This window comes from Stegodyphus dumicola, chromosome 6, assembly GCF_044657685.1.
Source record: "Stegodyphus dumicola isolate Sdum_Otavi_A_Nest chromosome 6, ASM4465768v1".
In the NCBI taxonomy this organism is placed as follows: domain Eukaryota; kingdom Metazoa; phylum Arthropoda; class Arachnida; order Araneae; family Eresidae; genus Stegodyphus; species Stegodyphus dumicola.
Window position 1 is genome coordinate 222943510 of NC_140773.1, and position 12110 is coordinate 222955619.

The 12110-nt window shown below is 33.9% G+C and overlaps 1 protein-coding gene across 2 annotated transcripts in view; it reads right to left on the reverse strand.

The window, feature by feature from the left end:
- LOC118198941 (monocarboxylate transporter 10-like) overlaps window positions 1–12110 on the reverse strand; it is an 82663-nt gene that overhangs the window by 35157 nt on the left and 35396 nt on the right. For both annotated transcript variants that reach the window (XM_035370722.2, XM_035370721.2), the window contains exons 2-3: window positions 5160–5521; window positions 2152–2274 (exon numbers count right to left, since the gene is read on the reverse strand). In XM_035370722.2, coding sequence (XP_035226613.1) covers window positions 2152–2274; window positions 5160–5521 — 485 coding nt within the window. The remainder of the gene's footprint in view (window positions 1–2151; window positions 2275–5159; window positions 5522–12110) is intronic.

Consider the following 12110-nt stretch of genomic DNA (forward strand, 5'->3'; position numbering starts at 1 on the left):
TTTTAGCCGGAGGGCACCGGAGCCCTAAATAAGATGAGCTCCGCTACTTCCTTTTATAATACATCTTTTATATACATCTGCTTGATGGCTATAATTATATCAACAGAGAGCCGTGGTGAAAGAGAACGTTCTCTCTCACCAAGATTCCCCTCATTTTTTGTTTCCACCCACTCACACCCTCATTCTGTTTCGCCCTGGAATTTTCATCAGCTATACTCCAAGCATATTTAATTTTTATGATGATAAAAGAACTCCCCCCCCCCTTACGATCAGAGCTTAAATTGGGCCGGAGCCCACCGGATCTCGGTTCCGGTGCTTCCCAGTTTTTGTAATAAATCATAATTCTAGCCGGAACGCACCGGAGCCCTGAATAAGAAGGCTGCGGCACTTCTTTTATGTCATTGAATAACAATTTCAGTAGAACTTTTATCTCGAAAATTTTATTTTAACAATAAATTATATTAAAAATCGCTTATTAAATTTCAATTTATCTGTTTACATTTTATTTAATTTTAAATATTTCAATATTAAATTTCAATTTATCTGTTTACATTTTATTTAATTTTAAATATTTCAATCTTTAATTATTTCAATAAATAATAATTATCTAATAATTATAAATTAAATTACAATTAATTAATTATCTAATAATTATCAATTAAATTATATAATAATTATCGATTAAATAACAATTTATAAACATTAATTAAATAGCTATTAATTAATTTGATAATAATTAACTATTTAATTTTAAAAATATTAATGAGTTTAATAGTCATTTTATTTGTTTATTTACTGTTGTTCCTCTTTGCTGACGGTCTTCCATAGGGCTCCGGCACTTCTAATCTTAGAAATTAAGCCCTGGATGACAAAGAAGTTACCTGTTTTGATTCCACATCTTTATTCAATTCAAAAGGCAGATCATTATTCTTTTAGATTTTCCAAAATTACATATGCAATAGTACTTTAAACTAAATAGGATTAACTTTAAATTTACTGCATCATATTATTCAAACAAAGGGAGACAAATGGGAAGAGCGGCAGCAAAGATCTTATAGCAGCAGAAGGAGAAAGCGTTGATACGGAGGTAGTTATACAGGGGTTCTACTGCATTCGCAGTACTTCCCTGTAAACCTGAAGGAAATCCACAATGGGTATGGTGTTGAAAGGTTCCTGGATGAATCCCATGGAAGGAGCAGGGAGAGGGAGGAAAAAAAAAGAAAAAAATCTCAAGTAAGTCCCTTGAAAACTGGCAAGGGAGTCGAAAATAAAAGTCCAGAAGCCGTCCGAGGTGGTGATCTTCTCGTTTTTGCGTGCTGCCATCTATGGGTGATTCCGTAAGTAGGCGCAGAATTGGAATTTAGGGAGGAGAAAGCGGTGGCGCGAACTCTCCATTTATAGTAGCGGTTACATGACATGCCAAAATGTTCTTGAAAGTACTGGTCTAGGGGAAAGATCCTTAAATTTCGGAAAGTTAATTAAAGTTGCCTGTTCGCGTAGAGCAAAACAATCGTATTTTTATATTTTACATGTATATATATACATAGATACAGAGAGACAGATATAGATATATAAATTGAGGGAAAGAGGTAAAAATATTCAAAAGTAGAAAAAATATAACAGATTTTAAAAGCAACAAAAATATTTGTGCTAATTGTTATTACTAATGAACAGAATCAAATCGCAATAACTTACGACTAGAATTCCTAATTGTTTTATTTCATGACACAATTTAAGAAGTTTGATCATTTCAGTTTTATTTTTCACCATTTATTATTGATTTTTCTACAATGCTGATGAGGAACTGAATTATTAATTATCTATGATTAATTATGAGTAACTGAATTAATTATATGTGATGTATGTATTATTAATTGTGTTATCATTAATTATATTACTAATTCTGATAGTAATTATATGTATCATTAATTATATTGTTATTAATGATATTATTAACATATTATCAATTATTATATGTAACTGATTTATTATTAATCATATGTATTATTAATTATGTTAGTAATTATATGTATTATTAATTATATTGTCATTAATTATATTGTTAATATATTATTAATTATTATATGTAACTGATTTATTATTTTCATACTGAGACGCGGTTAAGTGAAAAGAAAATCTGTGATTTCTTACTTCTTTCTGCAAACTTTCCTCTGAAGCATGGGCTTCGTTTTCTGTGATTCTCTGATGCTGAACGACAAGTGGCCGGAACGTGAGTGCGCACAGCATCAGTGATCCCATCATAAGGGAGAGGAACTAATGAAAAGAAACTGAACATTTAGTCTTTCCTGGAAATGCAATCGAATTCAATTACAATGATATGAAAATAATTAAGAGACGTTGTTAGCTGATTTGTATGACATCACTAACTTCTAAAAAAATCATCAATGAAATTATGTTTTAGTTTTACGCGTTGTATAGGTATATATTACATGTAACAGTGTTTAGAAGTAAGGTATTAGTCAAAGTCTGATAAATTCGGGGCTGTAGGCCCAGCACTCCTTTAGAAGGCTCCGGCTCATTTTCTCTTTTTTTATTAGAAAAAAAAAGTACTACAGCAAGATTCGAGGCCCCCTAAACTATGGAGCTATAGGCCCAGACTTTGTGGTCATAGAGAGAAATCGAACACTGAAATTAACAAATCTTCCAATCCATTGATAAAGAACCCTTTGTCTTCCAAATTCGGAATATCAGAGCCTCTTTTTCTGGCACATTAAGCAAAGTATATATATATATATATATATATATATCCATTTTTTTTCATTGATGAAGTATATATTTTTATTTACAAGTAATTAATGAGAACTTTATTATTAAAGAGAAATAAATTAATTGAAAATTTTATGTGGACACTATATGGCTCTCTTGGTCTATGATGGTCCCTTGGTCTTTGATGTGGACACTATATGGATTTGTCTTCCGTTAGGATTCCTATCTAGGATCTGCCTGTCTGCAAGCTTCGTACTCTACTTATATAGAGAGAGCACTGTTTCTTATCATCAGAATTCAGAAAAAAATCTGCTCAACAAAATATTTTATGGATTCAAGTATTTTTTCGCCATTCAGTTATCTTCATTGTGAAAAAAAGAGAAAATTAAGCAAATAGAACTAACTGTAAGGGATTGTTTCGAAATCACTATGCATGATTTTCTATATGTTCATAACTAGTTTTTCCATGCATTTCAGCAAAAGAAAGTTTTATGTCCAGCAGGTTTAGTTTTGTCATGCTCTTTGAAAATAATGTATCCTTGTAGAGTCATTCGGTTGATTTCAAAGCAGGGAACATGAAAAATCAGCAATGTCCCCGGCGGGATTGATGTTCCGGACCTCCCGATCGCTAGTTGACGTACTTCCACAAATTATACCACAAAGACATGCGTTAAGGTAGGCCATACGTTAAGGAGAAAATTCTTCATACTCTTTTCCTCTTAAAGGGAAATTGAGCAGTAAGTCACAACATTGCCAAATCCAGGAGGTGAGGAATTATCTTCCACCACAGTTTTAGTCAGGCGCCTCTTCTAAAGTCATTGGATTTATTTTGAAGCAGGAAAGATTGAAAAATCAATAATAACCTCGCTGCTTTTCTAACTCTAAACCTCCCACTTGCTAGTCTAATATGCTTTCATGCAACACGAAAGTATGGCATGAAGAAGGAGAAAATTCCTTATAGTATGACATCTAAATGTATCAAGTCGCGATTTCAGATGACCCAGCTGGCTGCGTGGGCGTTTACTTGCTTTTCTCCATGTCTAACGTGGATACCAACAAGTGTCCCTTAGAAAGTCTTCCACGAAGGCATCCCTCACTTTTAGGCAAATAGCCCTATCGTATTTTGCCAAAATTGAATAAACCAAACTCTTTACCAAAACTTACATGTTAAACTACATTGCTTTTAATTTTTATACAACATCAAGATATTTTGACATTTTTAGGTTCGAATGATGTTCTAGAACTCAATGCATTTTATACTTTAAAAAAAAAAAAAAAAAATTGCATATCTGAAAGAGTATTACAGACATAGCGTGTTTCAAAAGTCAGGGAACACTTTAGAAATTTTATTGTAGCCAAACGAGTAGCATTACAAGGTAACGAAGTACATCATTTTAGAGAGTAAAGTTGTAAGTTTTTTTTACAATACTCATTTTACAAACACTGCATGTGGGAACCATGTGTGATGCTACAAATGTCGACGCGATAATCTAACTTTTGCCACGCACATCACAAAGTCGGAAGACAATCGCATGAGTTAGAAATGTCAACAACGACTGTGTGGCGTATTTTGCATAAAAAATTAAACATGAACCATACAGACTACAGTTAGTGCAAAAGTTATTTCCTAAAGACAAAAAAGACCGGAGATTCGAGTTTTTCTGTATATTGCAGGACAAAGACGACGCTTTTGTGAAATCAATAATTGTTTCGGACGTTGCAGAATTTCATACAAATGGGAAGGTAAACAGACACAATTGTAGAATTTGGGGAATAGAAAACCCGCATAACATTGTTGAACACGAGCGAGATTCTTCAAAGCTCAATGCTGTTTGTGCCATGTCCCGCAAGAAATTTTATGGGCCTTTTTTCTTTGAAGAACACACTGTTACTGGAGAGTCCTTTCTTCATATGTTGCAGACCTGTTTAATGCCATTGTTGTAAACTGAATCAGAGAACTTTGTCCTTCAGTTAGACGGTGTACCTTCACATTTTCACCGTGATGTTAGGACATATCTGAACACAAAGCTACCTAATCGTTGGATTGGTCGTAGTGGGGCAACCTTGTTTATGTTCCTCCTCTTCTAGGTAATGTTACGGAATTGAAAAGAAACATTGAACAAGTAGCAGTCACAGTCTCGAAAGATACTTTGTGCCGTGTGTGGCAAGAGCTAGATAATCGCGTCGACGTTTGTAGGATCACACATGGTTCCCACATACAGTGTTCGTAAAATAAGTGTTGTTGAAAACAACTTACAGATTTTCTCTTTAAAATGATGTATTTCGTTACTTTGCTACTTGTTTGGCTACAATAAATTTTTTTAAAGTGGTCTCGGACTTTTGAAACACGCTGTATATTTATTCAAGAGCATCATACAAGAACTCCATATGTCAAGTGATTCAGGAACAAATAAGATGGAAAAATCATTTACCTGTAAAGTGGCGGATAACTCTATGGTGTCCAGCATATACGTAAGAAGAAGAGGCATGACCATGGTGAAGACAGAACTGCCGGCTGTCACTAAGCCATTCACAAATCCTAACCTACGACGGAAGTAATGTCCTAGTACTACTAAGGAAGGAGTATACGCGAGTGATGCCCCTGATCCCAAAAGTACCCCGTACGTCAAGTAAAGAAGCTCTAGACTGGAAACAAAAGAGCTGATCAGCATACCAGCTGTTGCCATCAAGCCGCCGATGAAAGCTGTCGTGCGAATGCCTAACTTGTCCGTCAGGATGCTGGCAACGGGAGATAAGAGGAATGTCATACCAATGGACACAGATCCCACCCATGCTGTGGTAGAAAAGAAAAAAAAAATGAAAATTTTATTGTTATAAAAGTGCAACAAACTGAATAAATTTTATTCCAGTATTTTATTAAAAAAATCATTTTAAGAAAACTTCATTCTACTTCTTATCCAGATCATTGAAGTGCCTAGTATATATTCAGCGTCTATTAATCTAACTTTAAAACCCTTTTAGTGCCGAACGACGATACAGTGCCGAGCCTTTTAGTGCCGACGTCTCTGGCAACACTACATAAATATGCCAATATATCATTGCGTATCCGACGGATTATTCGTATTACGAGGGAACTCTGTCTCAAAATAAATTTATGAAATGTTATAAATAGTCTAGTTTCATTGCAAAATGAATTTTTAAAAATTAAAAATAAATTTATTGCAAATGAATTAAAATGTTTTATTTTGATGTTATTGGTTTGATTTTCAACAAATATTGAAATACAATTGGCATTACTTTATTCTTCCTTTATTTCGTAACCTTGTAATTTTCTTTATTTTGTAAATTATCACTCTTAGTTTGGTTTTGGTTTTTAGAGCTGTTTCCCAAACCTTAGCAAATTCGTCAAATCGGCCCGGTATTCTTCTCATAGGTACGATACTTTCGCTTGGCACTGAAAGAGTTAAATGAAAGAACTAAGAAAGATATCTGACCCATTAAATACTATTTCAATTTAAGAAAACTGTCAGAAATATATGACGCTAATTTAATTATTCAAGCTGTAAAAAATATTGCTAAATCAGCAATTTTTGATTTTCTTAATGAGTCAAAGCAAACTCGAAAATTTTCCATTTGAAAGAGAAAACAATATATTTAAGTAATCTCTTTCAAATTCTTAATCTCAGAATGTAATAAGTTTAATCGAGTTTATCAGATAAGTTGCTTAGTTGTTAAATTAACCACAACAGCCATTTGCATCTTGGCAATTTTGTAATTTTGCTCCAATAGAACAATTATTCAGTAAGTTATTCTTTTTCAAATGTGATTTTCTGAAACTAATTCCCTTGACTGTAAACTAGTTAGTAATAAGGACTGTAAACTAGTTAGTAATTGCTGCAGACGATAATCAAATTATCGTCTGCAGCAACTTATTCCAATTTGATTCAACACCCTCTGTAAATTCTCCAGCAGTGTTGAATTCTTTCACTAAATTTTTTTCATAAATATTAATATATAATTAAAAAATTTAATAATTATCATTAATATTTCATAAAATTCCATATGAAATTCTAGTGATTGTGAAGTATTTTAATGAAAGGTACTATATTTATTATTAGTCTTCCTTTCATTCTGTTCTGAGTAAAATTATTTCATTATTACTCAGAACAGATTTCGAATTTTTAGCAATTCGGAACTGCATTTCTAGCGCTTCTGTTACATAGAGATGTATTCAAAACACAGTAAGACTATCGAGTGTGGAGGCAAAACATAGTCGTCATGTAAGGTGATCATATTTTGTGAATACCCATATTTCGTAAATTTCGTGATGTACTGAGTGATAAGAACACTTCCTGTTGTGCTGAATGAAAAACTCTGCAACGTTTTTCATTAAAAAATTAATTTTTGAAGAATTCCATGTAACTGAAATGGTTAGCATATGTATCCCCGATTGTTTGGACGATACGAATATAATTACTTTTGCTATCTCTGAAGGCTTAGACTTTGAAGATAAGAAAACTGGAATCGAACTAGCCTGTAGAGCGGAAATAAACAATTTCAGTGAATTTCCGATCTGCTGACTTTTGAACCTTTAGATGTACTACGATAAAAGAAATGTGTCATTCTTTTAACAGTAATTTTCATCCCTCCCCGGTGTTATGCATTATATGTGTGTAACGGTATGTATTTTAGTACTTCCCAGAACTGATTAAATTAAATTTCAAACTACATCGCATTATTTGACACTATCGCTGACTGACTGAAACGGATAGCTTTTAGTCACCTAGTTTGCTGGAGTTGAATAAGTATCTTACGTCTACGAACTGCTTCCACATCTACGATAGCAAATCAGCAATTACTGTTAATATCATTTGCAAGGATTCAGAAAAGTACATCAGTACAAGCGCATCCTTTCTAGAGACATTGAATTTTGTAACAAATTCCTGCTTCGATAGCCAGTCGCTTGTTACCATTTTTCAAACCGCATCTGTTCGCTTTTTATCTGTCATATTTCTAGTAACTCTCACTGTTCATAATTATTATACTGAAATTAGTCCACGTAATTCCCATTAAGTTTTCAGAAACTAATAAGCTATTTATTGAGTCTTTAAAAGGCTGACTAAATTTCGCCTTTTTTTAAAATCAAAATTCTTTGTATTTTCGTGAATTTTTTTCATCAGTGTATTACGTTACTTTTATTAACATCTAATACATGCACCATCTATTTTCACACTATTTCAAATTTAACATTACGTAGAAATTCAGATTTTTAGTAACTGTACCTCAAAGCCAAAGAACGTTTGTTAGATTAAAGACACAGTGTCTGTTTAATAATCTTCAATTAAGTAATATTATAAGGGCTCTTTGGTACGTGCGGCACCTCACGATTTGTGACTTGCGAGATCTTAAAAAGTGTCTTTGGGTGCGTTGCACAGAAAAACATTCGAAGTCCACCAATGGCCGACAGGATCATCTTTCTAAATGCTCATGATTCAACCCGAGCTGGAAGCCCATCAGAAAAGCAGGCTAATGAATATTCTATAGCTTTCCACACATGTACCGTAAATAATACGCAACAGATTTCCTCAGAAACGTCGCCACGAAGTCATCGTTCCCTTCAGCAAATAGCCCTCCTGTGCATTCAGAATTTCTGAGATTATACTGCTGGCCATTCAAAATGTAACACCATGAAGAACTAGTACTTTCAGCATAATATACCCGTTGACTCATAACGCGACTTACAGAAGTCCATCACTTAATGCTGTGCACGCAATCAGGGATAACCTCGAGTCTTAGTGACGTGCGATCATCTTCAGCAGTGATGGCCAACTAGTGGCCAGAGGCAAAAATAACTTGCTGAACTTCCAGATGTTTATTTTCATGCGTTTTTCTACTAACACATAATGAAAACATACAAGGGCACGCGTAGATTTTGACAGCGTATAACTGACTTTGGTGACAATGTTACTTCCCAAAATAAGCTGCGGTATTTTCATTATCTTTTATGCTTGACTCCCGTTTATTTCTGTCTATAAAACTGCTCACAGATGTATTTTCAATATTTTGAAATAGCCATTATTCTTATTGCAGGATGCGTTTCAAAATATTTTCCAAACAAAATATGTTGTTTGCATTTGGCACTTGCAGCTATTTTAAATTGGCCGTTGACTTCTTTTGATCTTCAGTAATAGGCAATCTTAGGCAATCTGGCAATGCCCATTGAGATGCCTTTCTCTTTCAAATTCACAAATCTTGTGTTGATATATTGTAAATATTATCGTCCGCCAATCTGAAACAGGGTCATTACACTGATCTTGCGTATTATTGAGACCTCGAAATGATATCTTTAGGTGATGAAATTGATAATATATTTATTTGTGGAATTTAGGTCTTGTAGTATAAAATTTTGCTGTGTAAAACGCATTCATAATGCTGGATACGTTTACTTCCGCATGCGGTGTCCTTTTTGGGATAGCAGGTTAGAACTTATGATCAAAAGTTATCGCTGATTGATCGAGATGAGGAAGTGACCTCAAATTCTGAATTTTAGGAAACTCTTTTTATCTATTGTAAACGTCCGATTTTGGGGAAATGTGTTAATTCAAAAAGCGCGATGAAAGGATTAATGATTCGATAAAGGAGATGGCTTTAGAACTAGGACACCAAAAGGATTCCTTGACTACAGACCTTAGCCTAACCAGATGTCATCAGATTGAAATTTCTATGGCCTGATTTCCAAATGAATACAGAACATTCCCAAGAAACTTGTGTAATATTTCATCTCAAACTGTTGCTGGTTTTGAATGGTGATAACCTATGAATTTCAATTTCGTAAATAGTAAGTTAATGTTTCCTAACAAAAGAAGAGATACAATCAAAGATTCGTGAGCGTTTGCATACGTTCATAAAGCCTATACATGTACAAAAAAAAATTGACGGTAAGCTCTCCTTTTAGTTTAACCCTTTCTGGCACGTTAGCTTTTAAAGTTGGAGTCTTGATTAAAAAATAAAAAAAGAGGTAGGCAGTCTAATTAAGCCTAGAGGAGTACATAAGTAAAATTTTGTGAAGATAGCACTTATCGTTTTAATTCTGTGGGTGTGCCCAAAGTGGGTATACTGATTGAATAGAGCTTCGAAAAGAGTTCTGAAACGAGCATTGTTTTAATGAACTGACCGATGAGATGCGGAGAAACAGAGATTGCAGACTCTCAGTTGTCCTAGATGATCGGTGAGCCCGGTCTGGGCACACCTTGGGTTCGCCGTTTGATTTTAGGTAAGATTTCAAGGTAAAAATTTAAAACTAATATAGAATAAGGAGATTAGCATACAGCCAAAAATAACATAGAAATTTCTTTTCAAACATTTCCTTTTATAGCCTAAAAGAATCTGGAAGTTTTCTTTGAAAAATGAGGGTCTTAAAAAACTAAACATGGCTAAAATATATGGACTGGTTTGTGTTGAGCTGCCATCTACTGTAAATAAAGCTTTACTGTAAATAAAGCCTACTGTAAATAAGCTACTGTAAATAAAGAAGGTTCAGAGTAACCTATAAATCCTTTTTCATCCAATTTTTCTGTGCGTACAGAAGGAAATTTTTAGGTGTGTCCAAACCGGACACACTGTGCCGCAGAGGATTAAAGAATAGCTGGTGTTCATGCGCATGTTATAGAACAGTGGTGGCGAACCTTTTGGGGGGGCGTGCACAAAACCTCTTTGATTAAATTTCCATCGGAGAGCGATTTAACATGTTTTGCCAAGCATAGTGCAATTTGAAAGCTTGGCCGTTGTTAGATTGTTTGTTTTAGAAAGATAATTGCAAAAACCAACTTTCTGGTAATTATAACTAATCAATTTCCCTTCAATAAACACCTTCCGTTCAGCTTCATCAATTTCGGCAATAAGCTTGTGATTGGTGTTAAAGTGCCGTCTGATACTAGATGTGCGACACACAACTCTTTCCCTGCACAGAGTGCATAATGCTTTTCTTATTGTGTTCAATAACTTCAAATGCTTCTGTCCAGGTCTTTTGAAATGATCTTCCACTATCAATGTTTATTTATTTATTTTTTTTAATTTTTATTTATTTATTTATTTATTTATTTTTGCTGGAGTTATTTGTGAGGGTTCAAGACTGTTAGATTGTTCAAGACCGGAGCAGCAGTAATCGTTAACCCGGATATCTCTTTCCTAAACTTCTTCTAACTTTAGATTTCATATGCTCCTTTTCGGCTTTATTAGGATTATTTTGACTGAGCGCATGTGAATAAGCTTGGTTTCCCTACTAAGCTTTCATGTTTTGCTATATTATCAAATCGCATGTTTTTACATTATATTTGTACATTCCGTTTAAGATATTAAATTAGACTTATTCATAAGCTACCTCAAAATGCTTATATCTGAAAACTGGAATCTTTTTAACAATGAAAGTATTAAAACTCAGCGGCAGTCACTGGCATATTTTAGTCGCGTGCCGGCTGATGAGGCTCTGCGTGCCGAGTATGGCACGCGTGCCATAGGTTCGCCATCACTGTTATAGAAGAAACAAAACAAACAAAAGATTTTATACACACGCATTCTTTATTACATTTATTCATTCAAAATGACCCAATGTAAAATTGGTATGAGAAATAAGAAACATAATTTAAGATGTCTGCCATATTCCTAGTAAATATTAAATCTATAAATGAACTTCCAAGTGTACTTGGATAGTTACTTGGCACCATATCAAGATTAAAATTATGTTTCATAAAATCTAATGTCTTTTCATTTCGTTTGACGTCTACATTGAAAATCGCTCATCATAATGATAGGAACATCTGTATCTACAGTTAACTCTTCATCGATCAATAAAGTAGTCTCGGAATGTTTCACTAATGCACAAAACAAGAACATATTCAAATCTCCTGAATTAACAGTTGGATGAATATATACGAATTCTAGAATAAATGTCGATTGTCCATTACAATTACATCAAAGGTATAAATATCGCCTGCTTCGGAATCCCGTTTTCTCTTTAAGTCCTACGAAAGTGAGAATGGTCGAAATGGCTTCTCCCACAAACCTCTGAAATCCGGGGCACCTCTCTCGAAACTCAACTCACTTCCGTTCCAGAAGGGATGATGTCACAAACAAACAAATGCGCACAGATTTTAATAGTATACATAAATAATCGAAATAATAACAAAGTAAAGTTACAATAGCGTAAATCTTTGATTCAATCGCTCTAACATCGAATTAGGTTTCAACTAACGTACTAGAGTGAAATTCTAATACATTCAAGTATAAGATATTCATAATATTCCAGTTCTAAACGTTTGATAATCACTCCTAATCATGTTTTTGAGTAGATTATCATCATGAGATCAGTATTATATTAAATTAAAAATTCCAGATAGATTAAACACAGCTGTATCAAAACAAAA